The sequence below is a fragment of the Bufo gargarizans genome, chromosome 3 (genome assembly GCF_014858855.1).
Source record: "Bufo gargarizans isolate SCDJY-AF-19 chromosome 3, ASM1485885v1, whole genome shotgun sequence".
Taxonomy (NCBI): Eukaryota; Metazoa; Chordata; class Amphibia; order Anura; family Bufonidae; genus Bufo; species Bufo gargarizans.
Window position 1 is genome coordinate 26,528,760 of NC_058082.1, and position 15,998 is coordinate 26,544,757.

The 15,998-nt window shown below is 45.2% G+C and overlaps 1 protein-coding gene across 1 annotated transcript; it reads right to left on the reverse strand.

The window, feature by feature from the left end:
- Positions 1–604: 604 nt before the first annotated feature.
- On the reverse strand, positions 605–3,342 carry FUT4 (fucosyltransferase 4). Its single transcript, XM_044285978.1, has one exon. It carries the CDS (start codon positions 2,676–2,678, stop codon positions 1,587–1,589), a length of 1,092 nt encoding a protein of 363 aa, XP_044141913.1. The 5' UTR covers positions 2,679–3,342; the 3' UTR covers positions 605–1,586.
- Positions 3,343–15,998: the final 12,656 nt, after the last annotated feature.

Genomic DNA, 15,998 nt, shown 5'->3' on the forward strand with positions numbered 1-15,998 from the left:
CCATGTTTTGCGGACCCCAAAATACATATGGTCGTGTGGATGAGCCCTAACACATGAACAGGCTGGGCTCGTCAGGCCCACTGTGGCTCATAGAGGGGGTCAGATGGACAAGGATTGTCCTGATGGTGCAACCAATAGAGACAAGCTGTCATGTGTACACACAGAAACCAAAATTGCTGTAAAAACTGTCATAATAATCTGTCAACAGCATATTATATATATATATATATATATATATATGTTAATAGAGATTCTTATCAGCCTGCTCTCTATCGGAACAGCCTACCGGAGGCTCGCCGCAGATGTGAAATATTTGAAGACCTCCGTCAGTCATCCCATTGTGGAATGGCTGATATCACATATCGATGCGATATAAGTGAAAATACATTGTAACAGGATTTATTATATTCACAGATATAGCAGAGCTCAAATTGTTATGTCGCTCTTCCTTGTCTGACTCTTGATAAACTACCACGACAGGTTAAGGTGCTGTCCTATTGTAATGTAATGTCCCGGTGAGCTGTACCAGCACTGCTACATCTGTATGTATACTGTGTTAACATAGACAGCAAAGATCATTGTAATCCCATAACAAAATTTAATTTCCAGTTTCATAGTTTATTCCCCCAAAAATTATTTTTTCCATGACAAAATATATCACAAAAGACAAACCGTGTCAGCCAGTGTCTTGTGCTTCTGTTCGATAATTTACCTTATAAACCTCTGAGCAGCCAAGTACAGATCAGTAAACTATATTCCTGCACAGGCTTCAAGTAATATCAACTTCCTCCTTCTTGCATTACAAATGAATTATTCTTTTCTTAAAAAAAGAAAAAATTCTTACAAAATAATTTACATTTTTTAAGTTAAAACACATCCACCATACAGATCATTTATAAATAGTTCCCATGTGGAAAGTAGTTGTTTAACCAATTTTTTTTACCCAAATTGGCTAATTGAAATACAGTATATCTATTACAAAATAAAAAAATAAAAAAAACTGACACTTCAGTACAGTTATGTGAAATAAAATGTAATAAAAAAATATTAAGGGCAATACAAGGTGCAGAAAAAAAATAATAACAAAAGTAGAATAAAAAATGAAATATAAAAAATGGTTATCCTTCTTAGGAACTGTAAAAATATTAGATCCTGTGACCTATACTGTTTTTGTTAGGTAGAATACATTAAATGGGTTCTTCGAGCTACAGATATTGATGACCTGTCCTTGTTGATATCAGATCGGTTGGGGTCTGTCACCTGGCACCCTCACCGATCAGCTGTTTCGGGCAGCTGTAGCTCTATACTGTATACAGAGGACAGCTCCATACATGGTGTAGTGACTGTGCAGTGCTAATGCAACTCATCTCCTATTCAAGTGAACCTGTTATCAATATCTGTAGCCCAGAGAACCCATTTAAAGATGGGGTTGTGTTTTTTTACGAAATAATTTATTGTAGTAAGGTCTTTTTTGAAATTCTAGTGCTTTCCCATTTTGTTGATTCCAGCTCTAAATCCAGTAGAGAAATAGAGCTGGTGCTGTCCGACCAGGATAAGAGTTTAGAACTTGAGACGAGAGTCTTCCTTCAACTCTCGAACCATCCGGAAAGATCTGAGATGGTCCGATACTCATCACCAGATGCTTTCACGGTTTCACAAGCCGTGCAGTAGTGTTCATCCCAAAAAGAAGTCACGTGGACATCATACCGCTTCTTCCACGTGAAATATCTCCTGTACACGTGGGTGTTTTTGTCAAGAAACCTCAAGTACATGGCCAACTTTTTAGGACTTGAGAAGTCATCTACATGAATGAAGGAGTTACGAGGAATAAACATCTCATAGTTGTATCGACTTGGACCCATGACTATAGGAACTGCGCTGGCCTTAAACGCATTTCTCCACAATTTCTCAGTGATATAATCCGTATGTAGTGAATTCTCAAAAGCAAGATAAAACTTGTATTCTGACACGGTCTTCACAATGTTATCATGCTTCAAATCCATCCCGTACCTGCCGTAAATGTCAATATCAATGTATTCCCTAAGCTGGTTGTAATACTGAACTCTCTCATGGTCCTCATTCCAGTTACTAATCACCCACGCTACCAGTTTTCTTTTTCGCGGGAGAACTATTTTGGCACGTTTCCTGGAAAATAAATAGCCGTATGGCACAAAAATATTGGAGTCCACCCTGTAAGACATAGTCCAATTAAATAAACCCCCTAAGGTGGTCAACCAGGGTGAATGAGATGGTGACTCAAAGTTCATCCATATCCACTTTTGAGAAGCGGGGCGCTTGGATATCGGAAAGTCAGCATATTCGCCAATGTCCCTGTGATGAAATAAAATGGCATCTGCTTCCTGGTAAAGGCTCCTGTTAGTGGTCAGTTGACAACCTGTGATGTTGAAGAGTATATGGCAATCTCCAAGTCGTCTTCTCTTGCCAAATGGCTCGTACCAGATAAGGACCGTGACTTGTTTTGGTTGCGTAGGAGCTCCCCATAATAATGAGAAATGTGTGGTGTTGTAGAGGAAATCTTGGGTGCAGGCATATACTAACAATAAGGTGCATGTCAAGCTAGCAGCAAGGAGCTGTGACTTAAGAGTCCTCCAGCGCCCTCTTCGGCAGGGTCTCCATCCTCGCAGTTGCTCAAAAGACATCAAACTTTTTCCTCTCATACTGGCTTACTTGCCTAGGGTATGACCTGATGTCTTAGGTCTTACTGCGCCCAGAGACAAGTGACTCTCATGCCTGTAAATCTTGTATTCTTCCTTGTGCCAGGGTATGTCTATAAAAGAGCTGCCCTTGAATGGTTGTCTTATTCCCGAGTGCCTTCAGGTCCAAAAGGAAGTTTACGAAAAGCAAATAGAATGTGAATCAGTTCATAGGCGTCCCATCAGCATGCAAGTCCTGACACTTGTTACGAGTCGGTGTGTGCACCTCCACACACTGTGTGTGCGTTATATCCTTGCACGGGCTGAAAATTTCCATGAGGTTAGCTGAGAGGGGACTCGCCATTAAGCGTCAATCGAAGGTTAACCTCAAGACAGCGAGAGCAGACAGCTTCCTTATTCCTGGACAATGAAACAAGATGCGGTTTTTGTGATTTCCATGCTGGGATTCTTCTTCTCTCAGCTCATCGTAACTACCTATGCAGTAGAGCTCGCTCACCGTTTAGGTAGCCGTCTGTCCTGCGGCTGTGATTTGTTCTTCTCCTTTAAGTGCACTTTTCTCACCGCCTTGTACTTTGTACCACAGCCATGCCCCTTGCATCGGGTGAACTCAGTAATGAGAAGGAGTCTTGCAGTATTGTGCTGCACAGAATACCAGCTTTACACAGCAGCCTGCTGGCTCCATCCACATCACCAGTCACACCTCCAAGTGATGTCATCTGTCAATCAGGAAGTTCCCTCAGAAACCTGAGATGGACTTGCTGGGTGACAGTCCTTTGCTTTAAGTTAACCCTTTTGTCCACTACTCTGGGAGAGGCAGGGGGGTGGGGGTGGCTGCAGTAACCCCCTCCACTGCCCCTGACAGTAAAAAATTGAGCAAGCAGCGAAGAGACAGCAGTGATGTCACAGCACCAGCAGAGGGGTGTCGAGCGCACATGTTGGTGGAATGCAATAGACAGAAAGACAAGCGAGATTTTTTTTTTTTTTATAACGTTAACCCTTTCTCAGCCTGGCATGCTATGCAAGATTGTTCTGTGATATTTTACATTTGAGGTTGAGGAGAAACAGGTGCATTATCATCTGTAAAGGTTATCGCAACACTAGGGTTGCCTCGTTTAGCAAACTTGCTAGGTCATCAGATAATGTAGCAGATATAACTTGCAGTCCTATGTAACACCACAGATAACACAGTAATAACTCTCTGAGTACAGATAATGTAGTAGATGGGTGTGAGCCCCAGATTTCAGAACACGCACAGTGTGACCTGAAGTCTGGGGCCAGGATGCGGCAGTGTGGGCCAAATTCTATATCCACCCTCCCATCACTACAGAACATACAGACTAATACAGCGCCCCACACCTCTTACATCCAGTGATGTCTCCTTTGATGTAGATGTTCTCTTCTCATCTTCTCCTTTCAGACCTTCAGACCAGATGACTATTTTTCAGCCATTTCTCGTCTCTGCAGGTTGACAAAAAAAAACTTAGTTTGATACTTTTCCATCACCCTCCCATCTTCTGGACAAATCATCCTACCAGCCCCAATACTCTGCCTGCCGTGCTCCCCAATACTATACTGCAGAAACAGATAAACCCCCTGATAATAGTAGTACCACGCAGATAATGCCCCCTTCAATAATTATTGACACACGGTGCCCTAAAATAACTGCGCCCAGCAAATAGTGCCCTGACACTAAAAGTGTGAACATAATGTCCCCCAAAAATGATTGTGGTAAGCTGATACTGTGCCAAGGTGCCCCCACAGTAATAGTGCTCCCAAAGGTCCCACCAATAGTAATAATTCTCTGCTATAGCACACATAATAGTAATAGTGCTCCTACAGTGCCCCCAACATGTCCCCACTGTGCCCAAGAAGTAATAATGCTCCTATAGTGCCCATACTAGTAGTCATATTCCCCATATACCCCCAGTAGTAATAAAGCCCACCATAATGCACCCCAGTAGTAATAATTCTCCTTATAATGTGACAGTACAAAAATGCCCCCCTTATAATGTGTGCCAGTGCAAAAAATACCCCCTTTTAATGCCCCCAGTTGAGCTAATGTCCCCATAGTGCCCCCATAATGTGCTAGTATAAAATACCCCTATATAGTGCCCCAGTAAATGCCCCAATAGTGCTCCTCTCCCACCTTCCTTCTAGTGCCCCCCATAATGTACCAGTATAAAATGCCCCATATATAGTGTCCCAGTAGATGCCCTCAGTGTCCCCCATAATTTGCAAGTATAAAATACTGCTTCTTAGTGTTCCCCCGTAGATGACCCCATAGTGCTCCTCTCCCCCCTTCCCCATAGTACCCACCATAATTTGTCCCAGTCTAAAATGCCCCTATACAGAGCCCCCCATATAAAATACCCCTTCTTTGTGGCCTCAGTAGAAGCCCCCATAGTGTTCCTTTCCCCCATAGTGCCCCCGATATAAAATACCCCTTCTTTGTGGCCTCAGTGGATGCCCCCATAGTGTCCCCAATAATGTACCAGTAAGAAGTGCCCCCATAGATGCCCCCCAATAATGTGCCAGTAAGACGTGCCCCCATAGATGCACCCCCAATCATGTGCCAATAAGAAGTCCCCCCATCATGTGCCAGTAACAAGTATTGTAACATATAAAAAACATAAACACTTATACTTATCTCCATCAGGCTGGCAGTGATGCAGGCCTCTTACGGCCTGTGTCCGCGCTGTACAGCTCAGGCGGCACGCGCCAACTGCACCGCCTCTGATAGGCTGCAGGCCTATTGCCTTCAGCATATCAGAGGAACGGGGAAGGGAGACGCCTCACCCCTGCCCCGCAGCATCCATCTGTATCGCTGTCCTAAGGACGGCGATACAGATGATTATGGAGATGAGCGCTTCCACAATGGAAGCGCTCATCTCCCTGTGCCCTGCCACCGCCCCCCACTTGTCACCAACATACCCTCCCCCCACGCTATGCCACTGTTAGACTGTAACTAGGCAGGGGCCCACCGAGGATTTCCCCGGCTCCCCGGTGGGCCAGTCCGAGCCTGCCTACACTGACTATCTCCCACTAACTATCTGTATTATATATATGAGCTAACTAACTATCTAATTTAATTTAATAAGGATCCAGATGACTCAGCAAAGCCCAGAGCACAGCAATAACACTGCTCTCTCTCTCAGAACTGCAAAAACGGCAGAAAATGGCTGCTGGGGAGGTTCTTATATAGTAAGGGGTAGGGAGCTTTCCTATTGGTTGCTAGGGATGTTGCTAAGCTCAGACAAAGATATTGCAGCCTTCTCATTGGCCCACAAGTAAGAAGGGAGGTTACTGATGGAAAAAAAATCTAGAATATTTGCGATTACGAATATACAGCACTATATTCTAAATCTTCGCGACTTCTCGAAGTGCCGATATTCACAATAAAAATTCACGATTAGAATATTCGCGATCAACACTAATCATCTGCATGAACAGGGAGGATGATCTATTCATGACCTTCATCTATTAGCCAGAGAGTCTTTGCCAACAGCTTCTATACATCCATACATTACACGGACAGCCTGTTGATTTCCATAAGGACTCTGCAATGCTTCATTTTCCCTGTGGAGGCGCTGTAGGGGAATTGAAACGCATAAAATAATGGTTGTGTACCATGACAATCGCTTCCAAAAAATGAAGCTAACCCTGGCTATGAGGTGCTCCCCTCAGGATAGTATTCTAAAACCAGAAGTTACAACTGATCATATGTTTCTCCTGCAGGTGGAATGTAGTATTGCATGTGGGGTACTCAGGGCTTTTTTTCTGGCGGAACACACTGGAACGGCGTTCCGCCACCTTTTGACATCGCAGCCTGCCATGCTCCAGCATCGCAGGCTGCGATGTATCAGCGGGGAGGGACTGGGAGGAGGAGCTGGGGGCCGGTGCGTTCACTGTGCTCCGGCCCCCAGCTCCAGTACAGTTATAAAATGTGTAAAATTAATAATGATTCTATTCATGCTGCCCCCTCTGTAGTATAACATTAAATATATCCTACTCACAGGGCTACTGTTATCATAATGCAGGCCGGCCGGGCAGACGAGCGGCAGCGTCACTGACTGACGTCACGCGCCTGCCCGCCCTACTTTATGAATGAAACAGGCTGTGCAGGCACGTGACGTCAGTCAGTGACGCTGCCGCTCGTCTGCCCGGCCGGCCTGCATTACGATAACAGTAGCCCTGTGAGTAAGATGGATATATTGAATGTTATACAGTACTACAGAGGGGGCAGCATGACTCATTATTAATTGATACACATTTTATAACTGTACTGGAGCGGCAATGGGGGGTCTGTGGATGGCACTGTTATGGGGTGGGGGGGTCTGTGGATGGCACTGTTAAGGGGGGTCTGTGGATAGCACTGTTAAGGGGGGGTCTGTGGATGGCACTGTTAAGGGGGGGGCTGTGGATGGCACTGTTAAGGGGGGGTCTGTGGATGGCACTGTTAAGGGGGGGGTCTGTGGATGGCACTGTTATGGGGTGGGGGGGTCTGTGGATGGCACTGTCATGGGGTGGGGGGTCTGTGGATGGCACTGTTATGGGGTGGGGGGGTCTGTGGATGGCACTGTTATGGGGTGGGGTGGTCTGTGGATGGCACTGTTATGGGGTGGGGGGGGTCTGTGGATGGCACTGTTATGGGGTGGGGGGGTCTGTGGATGGCACTGTTACAGGATGGGGGATCTGTGGATGCCATCCACAGATCCCCCATAACAGTGCCATCCACAGATCCCCCATTAACAGTGCCATCCCCATCTGGGGGGTTTCTTTGCTGGGCTGGACTTTTATAGCCCCCCCAAATTTTACTTGCATCCCTGTTCTCTAAAGAGGCGGTTTTAGGGGGCGGTCCTAGGGGTGGGTAGGGGCGTGGCCATGGGAGGGGGGGGGGTGAGTTCCACCACCTTTTCTCTGAGAAAAAAAGCCCTGGGGGTACTCAACACCAGAATTTACAGCCAGTCATATGTTCCCCTGCAGGTGGAATATAGTATTGCATGCACGGAATTCTGTATAATATATGAATGGGTCTGCACCGCTCCGCATTAGCACATAGAGGTGGGTCTCAAGTGGGGTAACCTCTCTATGAAGGTCTCATTGGATAACCCCCCTAGTTTTAAGACCAACACGTTGTAAGTAGCTTTTTTAAAAATTTGTATTTTTGCATTCTCAGAGACCAAGAACATCAAAGAACATACATTAATTGCCAAATGTCATTGCAAACTTAATTCAGTTGTAGAAGTGTGCACCTAACTTGTATCAAAAAAGAAGAACCTGCTTACCCACAACCAAACAGAGACTTTTCTTGACTGGCATCTGTTCACACCACAGGTACTCAACATCGTGTTGCAACCTATTAAGAAGATCATACTATCATGGTTCTGGCATTAGATGACTTCTAGGTGTAGAGGAAGGCCAACTAGTATCTTCTTCCCCAGGGACCCGATTCTCAAAGTTGTTGCAGGGACCCCCATAATCAAGATGATTGATTATGGGGTTCCTGCAGTGACTTTGAGAAGGTGGGTCCCTGGGGAAGAGGATACTTGCTGGCCTTCCTCTGTAACTAGAGGTCTTCTCAGCCAACTTATGCCTCTATAATAATAAATTGGGTAATTTGTTAAATAATCCACCCAATTTTCTATATGGACACATAGGCTGGTTGATGTGCTGTATGCTGCCCATATGTAGTGCAGTCTATTAACCAATCTGTCTCTTGTGCAGAGAATGGAGGACTAGGGGCCCACTCTTGCTCAGAGGCCCACCGGTGGATTCCACTGTTCCCCTAAGACCAGTCCGAGCCTCTAACAGCCTATAAAGTATGGTACAGATTAAATCAGTTATCAGACCTAAGAGACTAACCTCAGGTGAGCAAACCCCTGGTAGATCAAGGTTTATGAATGTATGGACATCAGACCAATCTATTCGTATAACCTAACCGGACTGGACCATGTGATATACATAAATGTACCCTCATGTTCAGAACATCTGGTACACATGTCACCAGACAACTGGTGCACATCTGCATCAACCTTACTGGGGTTAAATATACTCTATGGAGCTATTTTACTTGTGCAAGCTGGTCCATAGTGCCTGTGCGTGTGGACCTTCAGTAAGTGATCCCCCAGCTGTGGAATGTCATCCAGTCATGTTTACATGAGTCTTTTCTAGGGTAGAATCTTGCATATTCAAAATCACTTTATAGAAGGAGGAGACAGTAAATAGACTAATCTTGGTTTCACTCTACGAAAGTGAAAGAGAATCCTTCCATATTGCACAATACGTGCAAGAAGTATCTAGACAAACTAGTCTTAGGAAGTATAAAGTGTAACTGCCATATTTTTTTATTTGCTAGTTTATTAGAGTTGTATACCTGAGTCAGTCTGTCAATGATTGACACAGGATCTGTCATTACCTTATAATTAGGGATGAGCGAATCGACTTCGGATGAAACATCCTAAGTCGATTTGCATAAAACTTTGTTTCAATACCCTGGAACCGAATCCGAGTTCGGTAAATGTTTTTTTACAGTATAAATTAATTTATGAAGTTATTATGCGAAGTCTCACGAGACTTCGCGAAGTAATAACTTTGGCTCATCAGCCAATACATTCTAATACTGTACAGTATTGAAAAAAAGTTTTATGCAAATCGACTTCGGATGTTTCATCCTAAGTCCATTCGCTCACCCCTACTTATAATAACAGCTTTCATTAATGTCCCCTGTCCCTTTCCCTTGGTCCCTCAAAAGACCGTTGCTATGTCTTCCCTGTATTCCCTTCAGTGTAAACAGAAGACGGAGGGGCGGTCCTTCACACTGCATGCCTGCATTAGGCTTCAGAGTGAGGAGGCGTGTCTCTCAGTACTCCAATCTGATTGGCTGGCAGGAAGCTGCTGGCCACAGCAAGTGTGTAGGTGAAGTGAGGGAATGCAGTTTTGGCCTCAGAGAACCATCTTCAGAAGATCCTCATATTGTAGAGGTTAAAATAACAGTAATTAAGGGAAAACACGAAAAAAATGTGAAGAAACTAAAGACTGCTTTATGCATAATGCTGCAGCAGCAGTAACATATGCTAAAATAGATTTTTTATGAAAACATGACACTTTAGTCTTGTTTCGCAAATGACTGGACGTTACATTTGCTATACAGGTGAGTGAGATATTTTATGCCCTTTTTATATAGCAGTGGTCTCCAGTCTGTGGCTCTTGCAGTAGCACCGTGGCCTTCTTACAGCTTTTCCTACGCCATGTGATGTCACTTTCATCGGTCACATACTGTATCCTAGGCGCAGCTCAGGCCCATTGAAGTGAATAGGGCTGAGCTGTGATACCAGGCACAGCCACTATACAATGTACGGCGCTGTGCCTGATGAGCTTAGAGAAAGCAGCAGCACAACTACAAGCACTGGTACCTTCTCAAACATCTGATTGGCGGGGGTCCCAGGTGTCCCGGGTCCAGAGGATAGGTCTTTAGTGAAAATATCCCGAAAACCCTTTTAAATTATAAAATAATTCTATATAATATCAGGGTATTGCATAAATACTAACTCCATAATATATGAGCTGCTCCATCACAGACAATATAAGATGCAAAGCTGTGAATTGAAAAAGGGTTTACTATCAGCAAGCTGGAAACTGTCAGAAGGGAAGTAACAAGGATTCCCAGAAATAAAATATCGGAGGTAAAAAAACTAAACAAAAAAACTGGGACCCAGAATTGTACACATGGCTTTGAAGTAAATGGTAAGATTGAAATGCCACTCATTACACAGTTCACCAGTAATGGAAATATATTAAATTGTATAGTGAAAAAACAGTAGGAGATCTCACTGCAGGATAAGATAATAGGAGAACTATTACCCCCAACATCCTAGCTTTGTCTACAGGAAGGCCAGAAATCTAGCCACATTAATAGCTTCTGCTATACAAAACAATACAGATAAGGCTACTTTCACACCTGCGTTCGATCGGATCCGTTCTGAACGGATCCGCTCATATTAATGCAGACGGTGGCTCCGTTCAGAACGGATCCGTCTGCATTAGAACTTAGAAAAATTTTCTAAGTGTGAAAGTAGCCTGAGCGGATCCGTTCCGACTTTACATTGAAAGTCAATGGGGGACGGATCCGTTTGAAGATTGAGCCATATGGTGTCATCTTCAAGCAGATCCGTCCCCATTGACTTACATTGTAAGTTGGAACGGATCCGCTCGCCTCCGCACGGCCAGGCGGACACCCGAACGCTGCTTGCGGAGCGGAGGCTGAGCGCTGGCAGGCGGATGCATTCTCAGTGGATCCGCCTCCACTGAGAATGCATTAGGGCCAGACGGCTGCGTTCAGGGCCGCTCGTGAGCCCCTTCAAACGGAGCTCACGAGCGGACACCTGAACGCAGGTGTGAAAGGAGCCTAAAAAGAATGGAAGTCATTTCCTTCAATTACCTGATTTCTACCCATCCAAAAAAAAAAATGCCCAGCCTGTAAAGGGAAAAACACAGTGAGCGAGGTTTATCAAGACGGGCACTTTTTGCACGGTCTTGAAATCCCCTGCACTGCCGGAGGATGTGCCTAATATACAGGGGCGGATTAAGTGCAGGATAGGCCCGGGGCTGTCTATCCAATTCGCCCCCTTCATTTTATTTATTAATTTTTTTCTGTATGAAGAGGCTGCGGTGCTTCCTAAACGCCACAGTCTCTCATAGGCCATATGACATCATTCATGTGGTCTAGGTGCAGCTCTGTCCCATCTGAGTGATTGGGGCTGAGCTGTAGTACCAAGCACAGGGCTATCAAATGGACAGAACTGTGGTTGGTAAGGAGCAAAAAGGCTGCGGCGCTCACTGGGACATCGCGGTCTCCTCAAACAGCTGAATGGCGGGGGTGCCAGGAGTCGGACCCCCACCATCTCATAACTCTCTGAGTACAGATTTCATGGATGTTACCTGCAGTCCTATGTAACACCCTACATAACAGTGAACTATTGTGTTATATGGGGTGTTACATAGGACTGCATGGAACATCTACTACATTATCGGTATACAGAAAGTTATCACTGTTATCTGGGCTGTTACATAGGACTGCAGGTGACAAATTAAAATTTTAGTTGCCAAATTTAAAAAACATATGATTATGATAAAAAAAGACTTGGAGGAGAAGATGAGATGCAAGTCACAGTAGTGAGCCCGCTCTACATACAGGAGAATACAGCATCACATACCTGTTACATCCAGTGACATCTCCTGTCATGTAGATCTTCTCTTTCCTCTTCTCCTCTGTTTGACCCAGACCGCCATGACTAATTCTTTCAGCCGCATCTCGTCTATACAGAGTTTGTTACACAGACATGTTAGATTTCTCATAATTGGGGTCATTTATCAAACTGGTGTAAAGTACAACTGGCTTAGGTGCCCACAGCAACCAATCAGATTCCACCTTTCATTTTCTAAAGGAGCTGTGAAAAATGAAAGGTGAAATCTGTTGCAATGGGTAACTAACCCAGTTCTACTTTACACAAGTCTGATAAATTCCCCCAAAGGTCCCTATAGTGCAGTGTTTCCCAACCAGTGTGCCTCCAGCTGTTGCAAAACTACAACTCCCAGCATGCCTGGACAGCCTGTATAGTGTCCCCAAAAAAAATGTTGACTAATATAAACAGTACCCCACACTGCCCTCATATAGTAATTCCCCCCACACTGCCCCCATATAGTAATTCCCCACACACTGCCCCCATATAGTAATTTCCCCCACACTGCCCCATATAGTAATTTCCCCCACACTGCCCCCATATAGTAATTTCCCCCACACTGCCCCCATATAGTAATTCCCCCCACACTGCCCCATATAGTAATTTCCCCCACACTGCCCCATATAGTAATTTCCCCCACACTGCCCCATATAGTAATTTCCCCCACACTGCCCCCATATAGTAATTCCCCCCACACTGCCCCATATAGTAATTTCCCCCACACTGCTCCATATAGTAATTTCCCCCACACTGCCCCATATAGTAATTTCCCCCACACTGCCCCATATAGTAATTTCCCCCACACTGCTCCATATAGTAATTTCCCCCACACTGCCCCATATAGTAATTTCCCCCACACTGCCCTCATATAGTAATTTCCCCCACACTGCCCCATATAGTAATTTCCCCACACTGCCTCATATAGTAATTTCCCCACACTGCCCCATATAGTAATTTCCCCCACACTGCCCCCATATAGTAATTTCCCCCACACTGCCCCCATATAGTAATTTCCCCCACACTGCCCCCATATAGTAATTTCCCCCACACTGCCCCCATATAGTAATTTCCCCCACACTGCCCTCATATAGTAATTTCCCCCACACTGCCCCCATATAGTAATTTCCCCCACACTGCCCCCATATAGTAATTTCCCCCACACTGCCCCCATATAGTAATTTCCCCCACACTGCCCCATATAGTAATCTCCCCCACACTGCTCCATACTGTAATTTATTCCACACTGCCTCCCTGTAGTAATTCCCCCTACAAAGTAATTTGCCCCACACTGCCCCCATCAAGTAATAACCCCCTCACACTGCCCCCATTAGATAATTTGCCCCGACACTGTCACCCATTAAGTAATTTGCCCTCCACACTGCCCCAACAGTATACATTTCTCCACACTGCCCCCACAGTATTAATTTCTCTACACTGCCCTCACAGTATTAATTCCCCCATGGTAGTAATTTGCCCCCACAGTATTAATTGTCCCCCACACTAGTAATTTGCCCTCACGTAGTAGTTTGCCCCCCACTGTCCCTTCAGTAATGTTCCCCAAAGTTGGCAGTTTGCACACAAAAAAAAAAAAAAGAGCTAATACTTACCTGTGTCCCAGTCGGCGCTCACTCGTAGATGGTACAGGCGCGCTGCGCACACACGTCAGTGTGCTGCGTCCGCCCCAGGATTTTACTACCGCATAGGCTTCAGGCCTACTAGGCCTGAAGTCTATGGCGGTGATCGTCAGACGGCGGCAGGGCAGGGAACTATGCGCTCCCGTGCCCCGCCATAGTTTTGAGCGTTTGGATCAGCGTTAGGCCCCCCAGCGATGCCAGGCACGGGGCTACCACCCCAAACGCCCCAATTATAATCCGCCACTGCTAATATATGATGAGTCGCATGCCTCATCATATTTCAGGTGCATCCTCCAGAGCTGCCGTAGATTCCTGTCTTCGTTTGCGCCACTGCCATAAACTGGTGTAAATAAAGATACATTTCTGGCGGCTGCTGGCCACGCCCCTCCCCACCGTTTTCACTTCCCCTCTCTGGAAAAGTGTTGAGGGTGGTGTAAAAAACCACCACTTGCAACTATTTTTCAAAAGTTGCATTTACCACGAAGTTTATGCCTTTTTAAAACCGCTTTTCAGGCACAAACGAAATAATAACTCTCCCCTAGTTTCTATAAAGGACATAGAGATTCCCGGGGAGAAATTCAGGTTTAGAATTAAGGAACTTATTCATTGTAATAGTAAAGGGGTGATATGCTGTAACAAGCTGTACGTAGGCCGCACTAAACGTAAATTGCATATCAGGATCAATGAACATTTATATAATCTTAGGCCTGTTTCAAATTTGCGGCACGAGTTCAGGCAGGAGCTCCTGAAGAGGAAAGTTTGAAGGATCCAGTGTATATGAAACTGAGAGAATAAAATCTGACAAGCGAGGAAGTGATTTTATTAAAAAAACATCCAGGGTTTAACCCAGGTGGATATTTGGCTTGAATACCCTGGCACTAGGGGCGGATTGGCAATGTACCTCACCGGGAATTTTCCCAGTGGGCCGTCTGCCTTTCACATGCAGTGGGCCAGAATATGGTATCCACGCCTGCTCAGGAGTCCCCTGCCTCACTGCATATATGGCTATTTTCATATACAGTATAGACTAGAGTCATCCCCAAACACTGTTAGCATTCTGGCAGTTTATGAGGATACTCCTGTATATTTTAAATTGTTTCTGTCTCTACTTTTAAACTGTTACCAGCAGCTTGAACTCACAACCTCCTGCTTAAGAGACAGAAGCCTTACCCGCGGTGCTCCAAAGCCCACTGACGACTATGGGAAGAATTTCCCAATTTCAAACTTGTACAATGTACTGGTATCTACCGATACATCTCTGTATACCAGGACATTGAGATAACAATATAAGTCTCATTTATTTAATTATCACAAAAAGATGTCAAAATAAGTAAAATAAATTGGAAAAAACACATTTTAGCTATCTCTCTTGAAAAATAAACAAAAAAATAAAAATAATGTAGATACACACAGGATTCAAAACTCACAAATCTTACCTATGGGAAAAGAACACCATACTAATGTACTACAGGGTACAGAGACATTACAGAAGAGAATTTCTCTAATTAAAAACTAAAACCCTCTTTAGTATCCCTGCACAATGCTCTATATACCAGAACATTCAATTAGAAAAATTCCATCATGCTGGTCACACCCTGGTAGCACACTCAGTAAGGCCTCATGCACACGACCGTTGTGTGCATCCGTGGCCGTTGTGCCGTTTTCCGTTTTTTTTCGCGGACCCATTGACTTTCAATGGGTCCGTGGAAAAATCGGAATATGCACCGTTTTGCAGCCGAGACCGTGATCCGTGTATCCTGTCCGTCAAAAAAATAAGACCTGTCCTATTTTTTTGACGGACAACGGTTCACGGACCTATTCAAGTCAATGGGTCCGTGAAAGAACACGGATGCACACAAGATTGGCATCCGTGTCCGTGATCCGTGGCCGTAGGTTACTTTCATACAGACGGATCCAAAGATCCGTCTGCATAAAAGCTTTTTCAGATCTAAGTTTTCACTTCGTGAAAACTCAGATCCGACAGTATATTCTAACACAGAGTCGTTCCCATGGTGATGGGGACGCTTCTAGTTAGAATACACTACAAACTGTGTACAAGACTGCCCCCTGCTGCCTGGCAGCACCCGATCTCTTACAGGGGGCCGTGATCAGCACAATTAACCCCTTCAGGTGCGGCACCTGAAGGGGTTAATTGTACTATCATATCCCCCTGTAAGAGATCAGGGCTGCCAGGCAGCAGGGGGCAGACCCCTCCCCCCTCCCCAGTTTGAATATCATTGGTGGCCAGTGCGGCCCCCCCTCCCTCCCTCTATTGTAATAATTCGTTGGTGGCACAGTGTGCGCCCCCCCGCCCCCCCTTCCTCCCTGTATTGTAATAATTCGTTGGTGGCACAGTGTGCGCCCCCCCATCGGCCCCCCCCTTCCTCCCTGTATTGTAATAATTATTCGTTGGTGGCACAGTGTGCGCCCCCCATCGGCCCCCCCTTCCT